General features: G+C 39.7%; 1 protein-coding gene across 2 annotated transcripts in view; it reads right to left on the bottom strand.

Moving 5' to 3' along the window:
- Positions 1–238: 238 nt before the first annotated feature.
- Positions 239–21,027, bottom strand: part of PDE7B (phosphodiesterase 7B) — a 343,143-nt gene continuing 322,354 nt past the window's right edge. For both annotated transcript variants that reach the window (XM_004044729.5, XM_019030183.4), the window contains 5 exons: positions 19,084–19,175; positions 13,832–13,976; positions 11,651–11,747; positions 5,893–5,973; positions 239–1,385 (listed from right to left, as the gene is read on the bottom strand). In XM_004044729.5, the coding sequence (XP_004044777.3) occupies positions 1,159–1,385; positions 5,893–5,973; positions 11,651–11,747; positions 13,832–13,976; positions 19,084–19,175 (642 nt within the window). In that variant the 3' untranslated portion in view covers positions 239–1,158. The remainder of the gene's footprint in view (positions 1,386–5,892; positions 5,974–11,650; positions 11,748–13,831; positions 13,977–19,083; positions 19,176–21,027) is intronic.

Here is a 21,027-nt window from a genome sequence, read left to right as displayed (position 1 = left end):
TAGATTAAACACTATGGTCTCAAGCGGAATGCATGTGAAGTTTCCAAAATGTTTCCTCAAAGACTTTATTCAGTTTCGGTTTGTGACCTTAGCTGGAAAACATACAGATGAACATGGAAAGGCAGTTGAGAAAGACATCTATGAGGATTTAAGTCGGGCAGCTTTCAGAAGATGAAAGATGTTTAAAGTTAAGGCCTTTATCTGCAAACAATAGTATATTAATAAACTCTATACCGTATTTACAAATGCATTCTCTTGTATTAAAACTAACAGTATTCTGTTCACAGTGCCATTGTTTATACAGGTAGCAATCCCATAATACTCATGTATTTTGGCATGGGAATCAGTAGCGTTTGGTATTTACAGAAAATGTACATGGGTGAATAAAAACATGTCACAGAATCCATAAAAGACAGATTGGCTAATGGTGCAAAGGAATGAACCGTACAGCACCTTCCCTTCGGATTGGATAGGAAACGTGGTTTCTTAAACTGAGAAGATGCCAAGTCTCTGCCCCAAAGTGGCATAATAAAGTCAATAGCAAAACAATGAACCCCCTGTTCAAGTTCGGGTACATTGAATGACCTTAGTCCAAAGTTGCAGATCCATTGTCTAGTGCATAAAATATAAAAGTTAAAAAGATTTATTATTTTTATAATAATAATTATTATTAAAATAGAAGGTACTTTCTCTCACATTCTTATTTGTGCTCTTGCACTTAAGACCAATATCCTTGGCGTTGCAAATATGCTGGTGTTTCTGTCATGCAGATCAGCAGTCAGATGGCAAACGCTCAAACGCTCCGGACTTAGGAACTGCTGCCTGTTCCAGTGCGACCCGGAACAAGGCGGACACGGCAGGAGCACCTCATTCTTCCTCCTAGTCTTCTCCTGGAGCAGGGAGAGCCTGCCCGTGGGATCAGCTCCCACGTTACTGAATGGAGTTGCTCATTTCGGCAGCGAATGCTGAGGTGACAAATGGCTTCTGTACATTTGCGAAAAGGAGGGGAGGCAGGTAAGTGGGAGGAAGATGGCGTTCCAAAGAGCCCCAGGACAACACTCAGAAAGTGGCCGGGCTGCTGCGTGAGGGCCCCTCCACGCTGCTTCTGCCCTCTGGGGGCCCTGCCGGAGGAGAGCCGCGTCTAAGCTGGGCCGGCCCCTAGGGGCTGTCGCCTTCCTGCTCCTCGCTCTCAGTCCCTTGGCCTGCGTGGTCGTGGTCAGGCCCGCTGCCACTGCTGCCCCTGCTTCTGTGCTGCCTGGGCAACAGGCTCTTCCACTGGGCCTTGTTGTGTGCGAGGTGGCCCAGCATGTTCTCCGACAGGGTGCTGTTACCCGTGAAATGGGCCCATTCCCGGAAGAGCGGCTCCACGATGTAGCTCATGAAACCTAGAACAGGCAAGGCAAGGCTCAGCATCACAGGGTGGTGAAACCCGCTCCTTACTCCCTCCCAAGCATGACTGGGGACCCGCCATGCCCGGCTAATTTTTGTATCTTTAGTAGAGATGGGGTTTCCCCATGTTGGCCAGGTTGGTCTTGAACTCCCGACCTCAAGTGATCCACCCGCCTCGGCCTCCCAAAGTGCTGGGATTACGGGCCTGAGCCACTGTGCCCGGCCTTACTTAGGTTTTATTGTATTTCCTTGATGTGTACCTGTGAGGAGAAATGGCAAATGTTTTCAGCCTAATAAAAATTTCCAGCTCTGGGGCCAGAAGGGCAAGCAAGATAATGGTGGCTACCCTCAGCCTAGGAGCATAAGATGTGTCACTTTGGGCTTGTCCCTGAATGGCTTTGTGCCTCAGTTTCCTCACTTGCAAAAAGACGCTAAAGAGAATACTAAACTCGTAGGGTTGTTATGACAATTAAATGACTTAATGTATATGCAATGCTTAGAAAACTCTTGGCACATAGTAAACTCCCAGTGAATACTGGCTATTACTTGCAGAGGGAGAAAGACATATAAGTAAAAAATGTAAAAAAAAAAAAAAAAAAGAAAGTGTATGCTGGAGCTAAAGAAGGCAGGGGGAGAAGGGATGGAGAGGGCAAGTGACACCAGAAAAGGACACCTCACAAATTTAGATCAGCTGCATAATTCATACCCTTACCCTGTGGGATATCTTTTTCAAGATGATCATTTTACAGTTCTGTCTTGCTTTCAGTTATGTTAAATAACTAAGTTTAAAGTTCACTCATTTTCAATACAGATTTTTACCTGTATGAAAGTCCCCCTTTAATGACTAGATAAGATTGTTTGATATGAGACTTCTTTGTTTGCATGTCTGTTCTCTTACATATTTAAGATTTGTTATTTTCTAATCGCGTTTTGCCGCGTTAATGTGCTTTTCATAATAAACATGACTTGTTTATTATGAAAAGATAACTTTCAGTCTAAGAACTGTTGGAATCATCAGAAACTTGGACTTATTTAGGTTTTATTGTATTTCCTTGATGTGTAGCTGTGGGGAGAAAGGCAAATGTTTTTCAGCCTAACAAAAATTTCCAACACTAATCCTGTATGTTTACAGGCATGTGAATTACAAGGATAGGTTTGATTATCTTTTTGTTGGACAAACAGCAGACACTTGGCCTTTGAGAATGCCATAGAGATGGAAGAGGGATGCAGCAATACACAGTGTTATTGTACCTTTCTGCATTGTCTCATCTTATGTGAAATACGATTTAAATATTGTGAGATCATAGTAGAGAACCTGAACTGGAGGGGGAAAGTTAAACCAGTGACTTGATGTCTGTATTTGGAATTTTGGTAAGGTTGTACAGGGTGTCAGCAGATGAGGATTTCACGTTTTGCTTGCTGTTCTTGAATTTTCTTTACCTCCTCCACAATCTCCATATTTAATTTCTAATATCATTCGCCTTCAAAGAGATGAGATATTAGATATCTAAAAAGACAGTTTGCAAAATTATACTATTCTGAAGTTCAAAGTGTGAATATTTATCAAGTTTATCTCAGTATAAAAAAGTTACAAATCCAACATTTTAAAATCCAACTCGAAAAAAAGAAAAGCCTCATTTTCTTAAGTGACCCTGGCACTATATCTGTATTTAGACTTTCAGATATAAAGACTTCTTATGCTAGGTAGGAAACTGATTTTAAAGTCCGAATAGACACCAAGAGACAGTTTTTCAAATTAAGGAAGGCTTCCACATTATCAGATTTGGAAACCTGTTCCATCAGTGTGTTCTGCCAACCTCCCTTTTCTCAAGGGATGAGCTGACATTGCTGGGCTGTTGTCCTCCTGGAGGGATGGTGGGGTGGCGGGGGGTTGGGGGGAGGAAGGGGGAGTAGGGAGGAATGGTAGCCTCAGAGCAGATAAGGATTGAAGGAAAACCTCTTTCTCTTTAGCCTTCTATAGATTTCACCAATTAGAGCTTCATTTGATTTAATACCTTTTTTTGTTTTAATTAATTAATTTTTTAACAGATGGGGTCTCACCCTGTCACCCAGGCTGGAGTGCAGTAGCGTGATCATGGCTCACTGCAGCCTTGACTCCTTGGGCTCAGGTGATCCTCCTGCCTCAGCCTTCTGAGTAGCTGGGACTACAGGCACATGCCACCACACCCAGCTAATTTTATTTTTTTGTATTTTTTGTGGAGATGGGGTTTTGCCTTGTTGTCCAGGCTGGTCTTGAATTCCTGGCCTCAAAGGATTTGCCCGCCTCAACCTCCCAAAGTGCTGGGATTATAGGCATGAGTCACCCCGCCTGGCTAATATCTTCCTTTTAAAATGTAGAATTTGGTAGAGAGAGGGAAGCGTGGAGTTGGGGAGGAGATACTAAGCCCTGGTTCCACTTGGGTAGATATAAATTACTTAAAAAGAAAAATCAGATCTAAGCCTGAGAGTAGATCTCAGAAAATTCTCATTTTGGATTGAGGCAGGAAAAATAGGGGAACATTTCAGTCAGAGAGGAATAAGGACAGAGGAAATAGCTGCATTACTTAAGACCCACTGGAAAAATCGTTGTCTTGGGGGCTAGAGCCTGTAGCATCTACCAAGTTCCGTTTATCTCTTTGGATTTTTCCGGTTTAGCCTGATCTGTCCCTGCCACCCCACTTCCCAACCCTCAACCTCTACGAGCTGGCAGATGTGGAGCAAAGGCAGAGAAAGATCTATGTACTAAGGATTGTTTTATAATCACCTTCCCTTTCTCTTTATTATTGGTGTGCTGGTGTAGCATCCATAGGATTTCCCTATTCACTCAACCCCCAGCCCCTTTTTAAAGGAGGTATCTATGGTAACCACATTTTCCTGAGCTGAAAATCAGGACATATGATCTGACAAAATAAGTGTGTTCTCATGACAACAACAGGACAGAATCTCTGAAATCAGGTCTGTCTCACAAATCCGGGTTGTGTGCTGAACCACGTGAGTCCTTTTGTTTGGGGGGTTCAAAATGTCATTGACAGTTGCCTGGTAAATTTCTTTCCAGCTGGAGCTTAACACAGGGAGCCTCAGGATTAGAACTTTGGTTAGCATCTAATTTTGAATCACGTCTGCAGAACCTCCATGGCTAAGGCAATTGATAGGACAGAATTGCCTCCCAGGAGGCTGAGGCTGCATTTCTGTTGCTGATATTCCCTTGCAAGCCACCCAGCAACTCTGTATTATCTTTTCTGGGTTCTATTTTTTTTATGCCACCACCCCCAGCTCCCAGCTTTGGGGTGGAGGAATTGGTTTGATTGTGAAAACTACATAACAATATTAAGGACAATTTGAAAAAAAAAATGCTCAATAATCGAACATACCTATTTTAATAGTTGTATATTCCATTGAAATCTTTATAGCTAGATTTATTTTGTCCTTATTTCCTGAGGATGATTTTATGACTCCATTGTGGGATGGTGGATTAGATTTGACCTTCAGTGATATTATATAATTCTAACTTACCCTGGTTTTCTTAATTTTCAGCTTATGTTTTCAGATACCCCCTTCCCTACCAATGTCAAAGCATTAAACTTTGAGCCTTGCAAAGAAAGGTCTGTAGCACTGTGAATGCGTTCAGCTGTCTGAAGTCTATAAGAACAGGTATAAAACATGAACTGGTACATGTCAGGGTCAGAGTTTATAAGGAAAAGAGTTAAAGTTCTGAGTTCGGATTCAATGGAAGGGAACTGCAAGGAAAAGAAAGATTTGCTTTAAAGGTGGGTGGACTTGATGGAGTGTCTTAAGGTGTGATAGAAAGTCTTACCGAAGCAAAAATATTTCCTCCGCTAAAGTGCCTAAAATTTCCACAGTTTGATTTGCTTCTTGGTCTAATGCATAACTTAATTAGATAAAGCAATAATTATTTTGGATGCATTGGCATCATACTTCAACAGTTTCCCACCAGTGACACTTGAAAGAGAGTGTGGTTTTAGGAGAATAACCTGAAAATAAGTTTTGAAGGAAGGACTAGTGAAACTGGGGATCCCAGGATGCGGAGGGATAGCATGGCTCACAGGCTCTAGGCCTAGAGATTGGGTTCTTGGGAGCGAGCATTAGGGATGAGGGGTAGCGACCCAGATTGGAAGGGTCCTAAAGGCAGATTCTGCTGATTCCCACCTTCAAGCCCTGCAGAGAGTACGAATAGTTGATTCCTGTTACTTTTCTTCTACTCTTTTTGGTTTTGATTCTGTTCTAAACTACCAAATTAAAATAATACAAGTTAGTTAAGGGCCTATAACAAAGCTTCGATCCTAGGTTTCATAAGTTCTCAATAGATAATTAGCTAGCAGATTAGTCATGATTAAAGTGTTAATTTGGACTCAGCCATTCAAAAGGATGTTGATTAAACCTCCAGTGCTGATCTTTTGAAAGCTGTGTTTAGATCTTTTCTTTGTCACTTTTGTGAGATGTGCCAAAGGTATTTATTTGGAATTAACACTGAATTCAACTCACCAATTTGTATACTAGGGATGGAATCTTTCTGTTGATTACAAAGAGGACTGATTTCCAGTTCAAATTTCTGTTCAAGTTCACCTAAGAAGAAAGAAAGAAAAAAACACATTGGTAATCTAGAACTTATAAAATGAGTATTAATAATTTTAATGACCTCGTTGGAAGAAGTTATTCTGGGAATTACTGTTTCCTGACTTGTTATCCCTTAGGGACCCTTCAGCACCGACTTGCTCTGCCTTACTTCAGTAGTTTCCGTAAAAATTTAAAATACCACAGTGCCAATGACCGTTCATAATGTGCTTATTGCTAGTAGGTGTGCTCTGGGACTAGAATAAACTTTTGAACAAGACCTACAAAAACAAGAAAACAAATGAGAAATTTCCTCACATGAAATAAAAGTTATGGCTTTAAGTGACAGGTTAAGAAAACAGGTTTTGTCCTTCCTTCTCCATCCTCTACTTTCACGCTGCGTGACCCTAGTCTTGTTTCACCTGAGGACAACCAGGAACAGTAAGTAGGTAGGAAATGAGGTAGAAGGACTAGAAAGATCTCATCTGAGTAGCACCTCAGTCTGTAACCACAAAATTAATCAGAATCTCCCATTCTGATTCCTTAGAATTTTACCTAATGCAACTGAAGGTGAAAAAAAGTATAAAGGTCAGAATGGTATTTCTTTTTTTCTTTTTGAGACAGAGTCTCATTCTGTCACCCAGGCTTGAGTGCAGTGGCATGATCTTGGCTCACTGCAGCCTCGAACTCCTAGGCTCAAACAACCCTTCTACTTTAGCCTCCCAAATAGCTTGGACTACAGGCATGCACCACCATGCCCGGCTAATGTATATTTTTAAATTTTTATTTTTAGTAGAGATGAGGTCTCGCTATGTTGTCCAGACTAGTCTTAATCTCCTGAGCTCAAGCAATCCTCCTGCCTCCATCTTCCAAACTGTTGGGATTACAGGTGTGAGCCTCTGCACCCAGCTCAAAATGTTTTTTTAATGCCTTTGTCAGCTATCAGGCTGGTGCAAATGTAATTGTGTTTTTTTTGCCGTTACTTTCCATGGCAAAACCCGCAATTACGTTTGCACCAACCTAATAGAAGATCAAAGGAGAAATGCATTGTAGAAAACTTTATTGAAATACTTCATCAGTCCTTCCTGAGCATAACAAATTGAGTAATTTTTGTGTTGGAAAAAACAATCTGGTTAATGAGTGGAAGGTTCAGTTATGAATCTACTCTGCTAAAGTAGAAGAGATAAAAACACAACATTTATATAGTGATTACCATGTGCCAGGCACGTTCTAAGCATTTTACATATGTTAATAAAAAATTGTCATTGTTTTTTGTAAGAGGCAGGCTCTTGCTCTGTCACCCAGGCTAGAGTGCAGTGGTGTCATCATAGCTCACTGCACCCTTGAACGCTTGAGCTCAAGGGATCCTCCTGCTTCAGCCTCCTGAGTAGCTAGGACTACAGGCATGTACCACCACTCTTGGCTAATATTGTTTTGTTCATTTTTTTAAAAAATAGAGATAGGATCTCTCTACGTTGCTTAGGCTGGTCTCAAACTCCTGGCTTCAAGCAATCCTCCTGCTTCAGCCTCCCAAAGCATTGGGATTACAGGTGTGAGCCTCCCTCCCAGGCATATGTTAATTAATTTAATCCAAATAACAACCTTATTATAATCCCCATTTTACAGATGAAGAAATTGAGACACAGGGAGGGTTAAGTATGCTGACCCAGTATGTTGCTAGTAGGTCACACCACTAGTAAAGTGGGGAGCCTGGATTCCAGCATAGGAAGTTTGGCTTCAAAGTGTCTACACTTAACCATTGAGCTGAAGCCCTACAGAGGCCGCAGTTCTGTCATTTTAAGACTGTAGTCTGCCTCCTGGGGTCTCTTGTCCCTGGTAATCCTCAAGGCTGAAGTGAGGAAATCATTCGGGCTTAACCTGAGTGGTTCAGGGCAGTCTGGCCACCCTAACTCTTCAACTCCAGATGATCATAGCCTTCTGAGGGCAGGCCAGGACACCATATAATATTAAGACAAACTCTCCTAAAGCCAGTTTCACTCCTCACCTCCGTATTTCTGTTAATAGTGATTTTTCAGTCAAGTGTGACACTTTGGAGGAGTTGTCTTTGACTTCTCCCTTCCCTTCACCCTCCATCTCATCTGAGCCTGGCTGGGGACCCTCCAAGGGTCCCTGCTTGTTTCTTCCTCTTAAATCTTGTTTCACATCCTGTTTCTCCCTCTTAGAAGAACTTTTTTTGCCCCCTTTCACTCTGCTTTAACCTGGTCTGGTGTGTTGATAATTTATTCTTAGTTGTTGCTTCTTAGCTAGTTTTCTTCCTCCAATTCTTCTTCCCCTTCAACTATATATATTGCCCTAAATGCACCTTCTGAGATAACTCCCATTGTCGTGTTCTCTGTTGTAGCCTGGTGCCCAGGGGCCTCCACAATCCTCTCATTCTTATCTTCTTTGAGACTGAGCTGGTCTACAAGGCAGGGTGCATCCCGGCCTCAGTGGTTTCCATTCCGTTCTATCTAGACCAGCGCTGTCTAATGGGATTTGCTGCAATGATGGAGATGTTCTCTACATTGCCCACTGTGGCAGCCCCTTGAAATATGATCAAGACTGAGGAACTCTATTTTTTATTTATTAACTTTTAATTTAAATTTAACCAGTCACATGTGTCTTGTTACCATATTGGAAAGTATAGAACAATGCACATCACTCAAAACTGAGCTCAGATTCTACCTTTCAAGGTGCTGGATCTTCTCCTGTGACCACTATCATTAGAGGTTTTCCAATTAGATCATTTATTCACTCACTTATTCAACACGTTTATGTTTCAGACACTTTGCTAACCAATGTAGAGAATATAAAGGGGAAATTTGCATAGTTTCTTTCCTCTGGAAACTATACTAATTAGTACTTTGAGAGTACAAAGCATAGACTACCTGTAGTTCTTTGTATTCTTCATAATATCTCCAGTGGGGCTTTGCACATAGGACAATCAGTTTTGCTGAGGATTAGACAAGGCTGGAAGCAGATGTTCAATAAAATGTTCTAGGAAACTAGGTTGAGATGATATCAATCTGTAGTTATAAGAGGACAAAGTCTAATTTTTTAAGGTTTTTTCGGGGAGAGGAGGGAGGTATATGGTATTTGGAATCCTAATCTCTGCTCTGAGAATAAAACAGTTTTTCTAATTCATGGGGTCTTGTTTTCCTTTCCCCCTGTGTCCTCAACCTTGATTTTAAGGGTTTTCCTTTGCTTAACATCATGAATCACGTTAAAGGTACTTTGTCCAGGACAGTTAGTAGTCTGTGGAAGCCTGCCTGCCAGGAGCAGGCTGGAATGAGCTGAGATGAGTCCAAACCTTAAACTGAAAGATTAATCAAAATGACACAAGTCATCCTTATAGAATTAAAAAAATTATAATTCAGTAGGGAGGACAGGCAGTTTGGATGACCAGGGAATCTACTCTTTTTTTTGAGACAGTCTCGCTCTGTCACCCAGGCTGGAGTGCAGTGGCGTGACCTTGGCTCACTGCAAGCTCTGCCTCCCGGGTTCACGCCATTCTCCTGCCTCAGCCTCCCAAGTAACTGGGACTACAGGTGCCCGCCACCATGCCCGGCTAATTTTTTTTTGTATTTTTAGTAGAGACGGGGTTTCACTGTGTTAGCCGGGATGATCTTTATCTCCTGACCTTATGATCCGCCCGCCTTGGCCTCCCAAAGTGTTGGGATTACAGGCGTGAGCCACCATGCCCAGCCTATAATCTTCTCTTAAAACAAGCAGAATTTCTACTAGACCATAAAGCTATTAAATAAAAAGGACTAGATATACTTTCTATTCTTCCTCTGCCAGGAAACATGCCAGAGGAAGGTACATGGAAGCCTGCGTTTAGAGATCAGTGTTACAAATGTTCTAGGTTTTTCCATCTTATAATGCATGCATATATTACTAGGACAATAAGCAGTTTTGAGAAAAGAGGTTTTTTTTTTGGAGACGGAGTCTTGCTCTGTCACCCAGGCTGGAGTGTAGTGGCACCATCTCGGCTCACTGCAACCTCCGCCTCCTGGGTTCAAGCAATTCTTTTGCTTCAGGCTCCCGAGTAGCTGGGACTACAGGTTGTGCCGCCACGCCCGGCTGATTTTTGTATTTTGATTAGAGACTGAGTTTCACCATTTGGCCAGGCTGGTTTCAAGTTCCTGACTTCAGGTGATCCACCTGTCTCAGCCTCCCAAAGTGCTGGGATTACAGGCATGAGCCACTGCACCAGGCCCGAGAAAAGAGATCTTATAGGTTACATTTCTTGGTTGATACCATTTACTGTACTTAGTTGACAACTTTGATTTACTGGCACTATGGGCCTTACTATCTACCTAAGTGACATGGTCCTGCCCCAAGGTGCTCAGAATCCAAATAAGGTGCAAGATGAGAAAATAAAAGGTTTACACTGCAGTCGATGCTGACTTGTGTACTTTAATCATGCTGGGCATGATTGAGTCAAAACCAAGTGGGCTAAAGTAGACTCTTTCCTCTGTTTCATTGTTTGATTTGCAAGGACAGAGATCTTAGCCCCTCTCTCACTTTGCTATTTCAATATTTAACATATCAAACGGTAAAGAAAATATTGATTATATCTAATTTAAAGCCCCCTAGCTCCAATTTTATCATATTTCCTTTTGTTTTACCTTCCTTGGAGATTTTATTTAGGGGCAACTAGAGCTGAGATTTTGATTTCTAACCACTTTTACTCAATTCAAGTGAAATTATATACAGAATTGTAGGAGTTACATGAGCACTTTTATTCTGAGAGAAAGATACAGTGAGCAGAGACTTCTGGCCCCACATGAGCTCAATCAATTCTTCTGTCTTTGGGGCCATCACGATGTCATTGACGCATCTTTCAATGGTGCCTTCTCCAAAAGGCTCACTGTTGCTATTTGACCTCCCCACAGAGCTGGTATGTGGGACACTTCAAGCTTTATTTGTTCTCAGCCTCTCAAACCTGATTCTGTCACTAGCATGAGGGCACTGTTGATGCCTGAACAAACATCCTGCACATTGAAACCCAGCCTGAAGAAACAAGGCTGTATTTAAAGGTTGATACCCCACCCAACATCAAGATTCTGCTTGCTAATTCATTGCTTTATTTCTGAATGAGGTTAATCTTTTAAAAATTATACTCTAATTCAGGGCCATTTGTCTTTTCACAGCAAAATCCTTCTACCTCACTGTTGAACTATATTTGAAAGGAAGAACTCACTTTTTGGTCAGCTGTGTCCAATTTCATTATTATTATTTTTTTTTTAAGAAAGCAAGGAGAAGGAATACAAAAGGAGTCTAAGTCCTTCTGTCAGAGTGGAAAACATTGACCTCAAATGACATTTAGCCTTTAGGCTGCACTCAGCTCATGAAAATGAAGGTCAAAGTCAAAATCGAACTATCCCACACATTCTTATATCCACAGAGGAGAGCCATTTATAATCAATGTCCCACTTTTGCTCATTTTTATTTTGCCTCATTACTACCTGTTTCTGTAGTAAGTCAATACGTCAATGTTATTTATTTTTAACTTTTTCCAAAAAAGGGTTGGATGAGTTCCAAGAGAGTAAAAGAGAAAGGTTAGGATAACAAGAGTTGATGAGAGAACAAATGTCATGATAGATCAGCCATTTCCTGTTTTATTAGGATAAATGCCTAAAAGAAGCCAGGGCAATGAAATCTCAGCTGTTGGATCACTACTAACCTTGCCTGTAGAATTCTTCACAGACCCTTTCACTCCACTGCTTGCTCATCTCCCAGATTCTACAAGGATTGCAAATGTCAGCACACTTCAAGGCGATCTGAGAAATGACAGGGCAGGGAGAGATTGTGAGAGGATGTTCTTTCAGTTGCAAAAGCACCCCAAGCCAAAGAAGCTATCAAGCTGTTCAGTCTGCCCACAGTACCAGGCCCATATTTACCGAGTACCTCCCTGACATGCCTCTTCAGGAAACTGCACTTATTCACCATGATACAAAGCCTGCATTGAGAATGCTGGCTTTATAGCAGTGAGGAGAGAAGAGCCACAGTCCAAGGACATGGAGCTTGCTGGAAGAGACTTGGGTGGGCAGGCCAAGGAAAGCCATGGCCTGGCTCCTTCTGTAGCTCCACCTCCTGCATGCAGGGAGGTTGCAGGGTCCCTGGCCAGGCTCAAGTGAGGTCATCTGGACCTCACTCTCACAGTAGCCACACTGACGAACTCCATACATCACTTAAATTATGCGTGTTGGCATTTATGTCTGCATGTGTAAGCTCAGACTGCCAGTCAGGGAATGAAGTCGTATCAAACCCAGGAATGCTTTGTTTGCACAGCTAAATTAGGGCCTTCTTGACTTGCCTCACACTGGTCTGGATCTGAGATGCCAGCTTTTTGTCAGTAATGATGACCCTACGAGGGTTACCTTGAATTCCCAGAGAAGCAGATTCTCCCTTTTAACCACCACCTGCTACCAAGAGACAAGCAGTGTCCATTGGTTTGACCCAATTCCTTGGCATCACAGAACAGATAGCAATGTTGGGGTCTGGAAGAGCCTCGGATCATATCAACTTGCAAATTTAGTTGTTTATATTTATTTCCTGGTTAGTGGGGGTACCAGTACACATTGAAGTAGAGGTAAGTGTCAGAGACGCCTCCTCCAGCCTCTACCTTAAGGAATGCATTTGAGTTAGCAAGGCTTTCTTTCGAAATGCAAGTGTTCAAGGCCAAATCTTTCAGCTATTCACAACTTGGCTTTAGTCACTCAAATCAGACACCTGGTTGATCCTTGTGGCATTCAGGGACTAGAAGCCTAGTTTGGAAAGAAATAAGGAAGGAGTCATAGTTCTACAGCTGGGAGTAGGGTATTTCCTGGCAAAGATGGAGCACTTTGGACAGCTACAAAGGGTAGCATGAAAGCCTGGAATAAAAAAGACTGCACGATTCAATCTCCAGGTGTAGCTCCATCTCATCTATCTAGATGAGTCTAGGTCCATTCACTATGTTTTTTGCACCAAAAGAAAAGGAAGACAAGAGAAAATGGAAGATCAAGAAAGAAGGTTCTGGTTTGGATATCAGGTCACATTTTTATTTGTGACATCCACTCTGCCCTGATGTAATTTGTCATGTCACAAATGGCTTCTTGCCATGGAGTAAAACAGAAAGGAATGGACTTGATCCAATGTAATTCAATTCAGTTCAATTTTATTTTTTGCTGCCTAAAATAAGACCAGATAAAAATGTTTAAGACTCAGATGAAAATAGAAGTTTAGGTAGTAAAAGGAAATAAAGCAGGTTAAATAGGTTTAAGGTAAAGGGAGGTCACTTGTTTTCCAATTTTTGTATGTACTATAGTTAATATAATATGCTTTTGTGTTTCAGAAACAGTCTTTCAAAATTGTGTGGGTATCGCAGTAGCTGATTTTATACCAAGCCACAAAATGCGGTAGACCTTTACTGCATCCAGCGGGATTACTCTGTGATAAATCAGTTACTGAACAAGAAAAATGAGATATTATCAACTTGTTGACCTAAAACCCAGATTTTGCTTAGTTGGGAACCACTTATAACTTTCATGCATTTCAAAGCCTTTACTAAAATAGGTCACTGCTCTAACTCATACCATCGGAGATAACTCCTTCTCAAATGTGCTAAAATTATTGATCATGGCCCTGAGTGGATTTTTGTTGTTGTTGTTTTGTGTTTTTTTAGAGACAGGATCTTACTCTGTCACCCAGGCTGGAGTGCAGTGGTGCAATCATAGCTCACTGTAGCCTTGAACTCATGGACTCAAGTGATCCCCATGCCTCAGCCTCCCAAGTAGCTGGGACTACAGATGTGAGCCACCACACCCAGCCCAGCTGAGTGTTTTTACTCAGCAAAAAGAATGGCTTTTATTGTTTTGTTTACCTGAAGCATAAAGTGCCTGTCCTGTGCATCCTCCAGTCTTAAGTCTTTATTGTGGAGGTGAGCTTTCAATCTGGTCAAAAATTCATTCTGCCTGTTGATGTCTGTTGCCAAGATCAAGGAGCCCAGCTGCTGTTCAATATCCTGTCTGCATCCACAAGAATGAAAGAGAAAAACACACACAAAGCAAATCCCTTTGATGAGGGTGATTGATTTTATCATCATCAGGTGGCTTGTAATCTAATTTCTGTCTTTGATTCTGTTTATTACACAATGTGCCAGTCCTTCACTGCCTGAGAGCAAGTCTCCCACCCACCAGTTCCGTCCTTGGACAGGAAGCACGCCAAGAACTGTATAAAGTGATTGAAACCTTGAAAAACAAAGTTGTGGTAGTGTAGACATTTCTATGGGTGAAAAAGTCTGAAAGCCAAATAGAAATGCATGTTTTAGGGAGGACACAAAAGACTTGTAGAATCATGAGATTGGTGGTGTGTTTTTAGAGTTCAAACATGAAGATGTGCATGGAGAGAGAAAAGGGCATAACAATAGTAATAAAAATGAAGACAATAATAGTAAATGGTACCATGGGATGGAAAGATCCATCAACGGAACACAATACATAGGCCAGGAAGAGATTCTGGAACTTCAAACACAAAAACTAATTAAGGCACTATTACAAACCAGTGGGCAAGAGGTATATTAGTCAACAAATGGTATAGAGAAAATGGGATATCTTAGAAAGATAAAGCAAGTTATCGCTTTCCCTCACATATAAAAAGTAATAAAGGAACAATCCATGAATATTTGTAAAATTTACCTTAAAAAATGAAATATATTTAAGTAGAATGCATAGGGAATACATATATAATTTAATGAATAAATAGAAAATGAACACCTTGTAACCACCACTCAGGTCAAGAACACTGCCTGCCAGTACCCCAGAGGTCATGTTGCCTGTCTCATCACATCCCCTTTCCTTTCAAGCCTGGAAGTAACCACTTTCTTGCTCTTTGTTTTAACAATGTTCTTGTTACTTATGATTTTACCACCTGTGAGTGCATCTATAAACCACGCAATTTAATTTTAACTGCTTTTGAACTTTAAGTTATATGGTATGTATCAGTGACTGACTTCTTTAGCTAAACATTATGTTTTTGAAATTCCTTCATGGTGTGTAGGCTATAGTTGATCCTTTTTTGTTACAGTGTATGCCACTGTATAAAATTCCATTGATAATGAAATCCATTCCATTATCCATTCTACTTTTCATGGTCACTTGAGTTTTTTCTAGTGTTTGGCTACTATGGAAAAAGCCACAGTAAATATTCTTATATACCTCTAGTTATGCATGTGCAGAAGTAAGTCTCCCTAGGGTCTGTATTCAGGAATGCAATAATTGGATGACAGGGTATGTTTATCTTCAATTTACTAGATAATGCCAATTATTTTCAAAATGATGGTATAAATTTTTGCTCCCAGCAGTAGCAGATGAGATTCTCATTGTTCTACACTCTTACCCTTTACATTTTTTGCCAGTTTGATGGGCATGTCATGCAACTCACTGTAGTTTTAATATGAATTTTGTTTACTAATGAGGCTAGACATATTTTCATGTCTTTATTGGCCATTTGTACTTCTTTTGTGAAGTTTCTACTCTAGTTTTTGTCTACTCTATTAAGTTGTCTTCCTTTTTCTTATTGATTCTGAGGTTCTTTACATATTTTAAATACTGGTCCTTTGTCAGCTACGTGTTGCAAATATTGTGTCTGTGGTTTGTCTTTTAGCTGTCTTTATGATGTCTATTGATGAAGTCTCAATTTTTATCATTTTATTTTAAATTTATAAATAGAGATGGGGGTTTCACTATGTTGACCAGGCTGGTCTCGAACTCCTGGCCTCAAGTGATCCTCCCATCTCCACCTCCCAAAGTGCTAGGATTACAGGCATGAACCACAGTGCCACCAGGAAGTCTTAATTTTTAATGTTGCTTAATCTATAAATCTTTTTATTTATGGCTAGTTTTTTTTCCTCTCTAAGAAACTTTTCCCAACTCTGATGAAAAATTTCCCTACATCATATTCTAAAAGCTTTATAGTTTCACCAGAAACATTTTTGTTTTTAAGCCATACATACATCTTTAATCCAGTTCTGAACATAAAAAATTATATAAAACAGAAAATTCACAAGAGAAATACAAAATATCTCAAAAAATAAAGTGATATTAAATATTCTTAGTATAGCAGAAAGCAAATTAAAACCACAATGTGATATTATTTCTCCCATTTTTATTGGTGAGGATTAAAAGTAACTGCTAAGTAATTTGCTGAATTATTGAAAGATTGTAATACCCAATGCTGTCAATAGTATGAGAAAAATGGTTCCCCTCATTCTTTGTTAGGGAGTATAAATTAGTACAATGTTTCTGGAGGGTAACTTAGGAATTAGTGGAAAAAGCATTTGATGAACATAAATAATCTGACCAACAGTCCATCTACAAATTAACATGTTAGTAAAGATATAATTAGTAAAGATATGTTACAAGGATGCTTATTCTATTGTTATTTACAATAATGAAGCATTCCATGGGGGACAAAATCACAAAAATTTATGAGATTAGTTAAATAAACCATGGTACACTCATACTGTGCAATTATGAAGTACAATGTACAGCTATAGTAATTGACATTGAAAAATGTCATCTTTTTAATGCTAAAAACAAAATGCAAAGCATGTAAAGCATGATCTCTATGGTCACAGAAAATAAACTGAAAAGATCTATAATGGGATTATGGTTGATATTTTAATTTATACTTCTCAAAATTATATGAATTCTTTGAAGATATGAATACTTATTAAATTTATAATTGGAAAATAAAATTATTTTAATTAGGTGAAATGTTTCATGAATCAAAAGGCAAACTAAAAACTTCAAGTAATATTTACCACATATAACAAATGGTTACTGTAGTTAATATACAAGGAGTTCTAACAAATGAATAACACTGATAGGAAAATAGGAAGAGACCAAATATAAAAATGTGTTCTCTAAAGAAATAGCAATGATCAGCAAATACATGAAAAATTTCAATCTTGGTTGTAAGTAAAGGATGCATACTAATTTAATGAAAACCACTTTATATATATATATATATTTGTGTATATACATACATATATGTCAAATTTGCAAATATTTTAAAAAGATAAAAATAAACTCAATTTTGGCGATGGTACGTTGGTACATTTTCTTATAATCCATCAGTTGGAATACAGGTAGATACAGCCTTTTAGAAGAACAATTGGATAATATACAAGAAACTTAAAAATTCAGACCTTTCTGACCAATAATTTTTATCTACAAATACTTCCTGAGAAAACAGAGTATCAAAGTTTGGGATATTGGAAACCATTTGAATTCCAAATGAAAGGCAGTAGTGGTATACAATAATGCCATATGGCTGACAAAATCATTTTAATTTAACAGGTTTAATGATTTGGAAAAAAGTCTTTATTGTAAATAAAAAATTTCAGGACGTAAACTGTAAAATAAGTTCCCCAAATAACCATATTTTGTTAAAATAAGTTTGTATCGAAAAAAGACTAAAAGAAAATAAACTAGCCAGGTTAACATGAACTATACCTGGATGGCAGGATTACTAGCAGTTTCAGTTTTCTCTTTCATATCAAGCTGAAGCATATGAAAGTGCTAAAAGTCTCCTGTTTTTGGCCCTTAAAAAGAGCAACTTCACATAGTTCAAACTAACACTTTCCTGAATTTTCCTTACTTTCTATAATTAACCTGCCCTACTTTTAAAATCAGAAAAATGACATTAAAGCATTTACCTGTGATAGAAGGAATAATAATGATTATGATAATGGCTTTTGTAATAAAGTTTTCACATATATTATTGTATAACAATTATTCTTCTGGCAAAAACAATTTATAACACTGTGTTCCACAAAGACACATAAAAATATATTTTTCATTGGAATCCATAGATGTGAAATGAATATTTTAGGAAAGAAATATTGAGTAACAAACAGGATGAATGCAGGTACTGACCAGGAGAAGCCTGGTCACCCCAGAGTCCTTTCCCATTTCCCTTGCATTTTCTTCTTTCCTGTCCTCACTATTCTTCCTTTCCTTCTCCTTCTTTCTTCTTTGTCTCTCTCCTTACCTCCTCTTTTCTTCTTCTCACTTGATCTTTTGCTCTAGTTTTTAGTTCTTTTTGCATTTAATTCTTTCAATCTTTGCAATTTGTTATTCTAGTAAGAGGCATAAGTTTTTATTCCATGCACGAGAACAGGTTTTATTTAGTTCCAGGGAGTAAAAATTTATCAGAACTGAAATTCCTCCTGCAAATTTCACATTCCTCTGGGTGCTAGGAAACAGCCGGAGATCAAATCAGACGGCCAGGAATCAATCCACAACCCAGAGTATACTGCTTGTTCAGTTGGGAGACACCACTTGGTCCTTGACCTGAAGTTATGTGCTTGTCTTGAAGAAGGGTACAGCAATCTATGTACTCTTTTCACCTAGGTTTCTTGGGTTCTGCACGTGTTCATTAAACAGATCAGAATTAATGGTGGCCTTGGAAGACAGTATTAGCAGCTAACTTGGGGCCACCAGGAAAATGAAACAATGGCCTCAGATTTAGTGGGACTCAGCCTACATACCATGGCTATCAAATGGTGAACCAGAAAACGAGTGTCTCCCCTTCTGTTTAAAGTGCAAGAGACGTAAGGTAAATTAATTGGTGAAAAAAATGCTAGGGCCATTTCAATTACTTAGCAAAAGACATTTTAGAAAAGAATTTCTGACTTCTATTTTTGCTGAGACTAGCAATTACAAAATATACTTTTTTGAACTCTAGCTTTAGAATGCCTGGGTTCCTTCTTGATAAATATTTACTATTTGGAGCTACATGGGAGGACAATTTTGCTAAACTAAAGGTCGGGAATTTGGCAAAGTCGAGCACTGATACTGAAGCGTGTGAAAACTGAGAGCTGTTTATTATCCCTTTTCCTGACTGTAGGTCATTGACTCTGCAAGGCTGTTTCAAAGCACACAGAGAGATTTTGGTTTCTGGGTTGCTGTAACTGACACCAAATCTCCTCTGACAGACAACTCAGTGCAGGCAGGAAGCACAGCCGGGGGGCTCTCTGCCATTCACGCAAAAGGTCCCAAGCCTGCCCTAGAGAAAGTGGCTTATCTTTACTGCATGCACATCAGTATGTTTCATCTTGGCAGCACTTACGTCATTTCCTTTGGCAAGTGAGCAAGAAGCCTTGATTCTCGAAGCATGCCAATTGTAGATCGCCAGTGGTGATTCTCCAGCACAGACATATTCTAGAAAGAAAGAAAATAAGAGTTATAAATGAGAGGGAAGCCAGATACTGATCTTTCATGCTGAACACAGCTCCACGGACGCTAGCATTTTCCCTCCTGTTTGTACTTGATGACCCAGAGGCAGACCAGGAAAAAAAAAAAAACCCAAAAGATAAAACAACCATGAGGTCTAGTCTCAAGGCTGTGATGATGATGGGAGAACAGCAGGGCCCATGGCTGACCCTCTGCTGCAGGGTTGAATGAGGATCTATTTCCAGCATCATTCACTCCTGCCTCTGCCCCTCTTTCAATAGCTCAGTCAGGCCACGCTAAATGTAAGAAAGAAAGTGAAGCAGTGACAGCTTTCTACATATGGCTAGCCAGTTTTCCCAGCACCATTTATTAAATAGGGAATCCTTTCCCCATTGCTTGTTTTTCTCAGGTTTGTCAAAGATCAGATAGTTGTAGATATGTGGCGTTATTTCTGAGGGCTCTGTTCTGTTCCATTGATCTATATCTCTGTTTTGGTACCAGTACCATGCTGTTTTGGTTACTGTAGCCTTGTAGTATAGTTTGAAGTCAGGTAGCATGATGCCTCCAGCTTTGTTCTTTTGGCTTAGGATTGACTTGGCGATGCGGGCTCTTTTTTGGTTCCATATGAACTTTAAAGTAGTTTTTTCCAATTCTGTGAAGAAAGTCATTGGTAGCTTGATGGGGATGGCATTGAATCTATAAATTACCTTGGGCAGTATGGCCATTTTCATGATATTGATTCTTCCTACCCATGAGCATGGAATGTTCTTCCATTTGTTTGTATCCTCTTTTATTTCATTGAGCAGTGGTTTGTAGTTCTCCTTGAAGTGGTCCTTCACGTCCCTTGTAAGTTGGATTCCTAGGTATTTTATTCTCTTTGAAGCAATTGTGAATGGGAGTTCACTCATGATTTGGCTCTCTGTTTGTCTGTTATTGGTGTATAAGAATGCTTGTAATTTTTCCCTTCCTTACACCTTATACAAAAATTAATTCAAGATGGATTAAAGACTTAAACGTTAGACCTAAAACCATAAAAACCCTAGAAGAAAACCTAGGCAATACCATTCAGGACATAGGCATGGGCAAGGACTTCATGTCTAAAACACCAAAAGAATGGCAACAAAAGCCAAAATTGACACATGGGATCTAATTAAACTAAAGAGCTTCTGCACAGCAAAAGAAACTACCATCAGAGTGAACAGGCAACCTACAAAATGGGAGAAAATTTTCACAACCTACTCGTCTGACAAAGGGCTAATATCCAGAATCTACAATGAACTCCAACAAATTTACAAGAAGAAAACAACCCTATCAAAAAGTGGGCGAAGGACATGAACAGACACTTCTCAAAAGAAGACATTTATGCAGCCAAAAAACACATGAATAAATGCTCACCATCACTGGCCATCAGAGAAATGCAAATCAAAACCACAATGAGATACCATCTCACACCAGTTAGAATGGCAATCATTAAAAAGTCAGGAAACAACAGGTGCTGGAGAGGGTGTGGAGAAATAGGAACACTTTTACACTGTTGGTGGGACTGTAAACTAGTTCAACCCTTGTGGAAGTCAGTGTGGCGATTCCTCAGGGATCTAGAACTAGAAATACCATTTGACCCAGCCATCCCATTACTGGGTATATACCCAAAGGACTACAAATCATGCTGCTATAAAGACACATGGACACATATGTTTATAGCAGCACTATTCACAATAGCAAAGACTTGGAACCAACCCAAGTGTCCAACAATGATAGACTGGATTAAGAAAATGTGGCACATATACACCATGGAATACTATGCAGCCATAAAAAATGATGAGTTCATGTCCTTTGTAGG

The sequence above is a fragment of the Gorilla gorilla genome, chromosome 5 (genome assembly GCF_029281585.2).
Source record: "Gorilla gorilla gorilla isolate KB3781 chromosome 5, NHGRI_mGorGor1-v2.1_pri, whole genome shotgun sequence".
NCBI lineage: Eukaryota > Metazoa > Chordata > Mammalia > Primates > Hominidae > Gorilla > Gorilla gorilla.
Note: the sequence above shows the minus strand (reverse complement) of the source record. Positions and strands in the feature narration are given on the sequence as shown.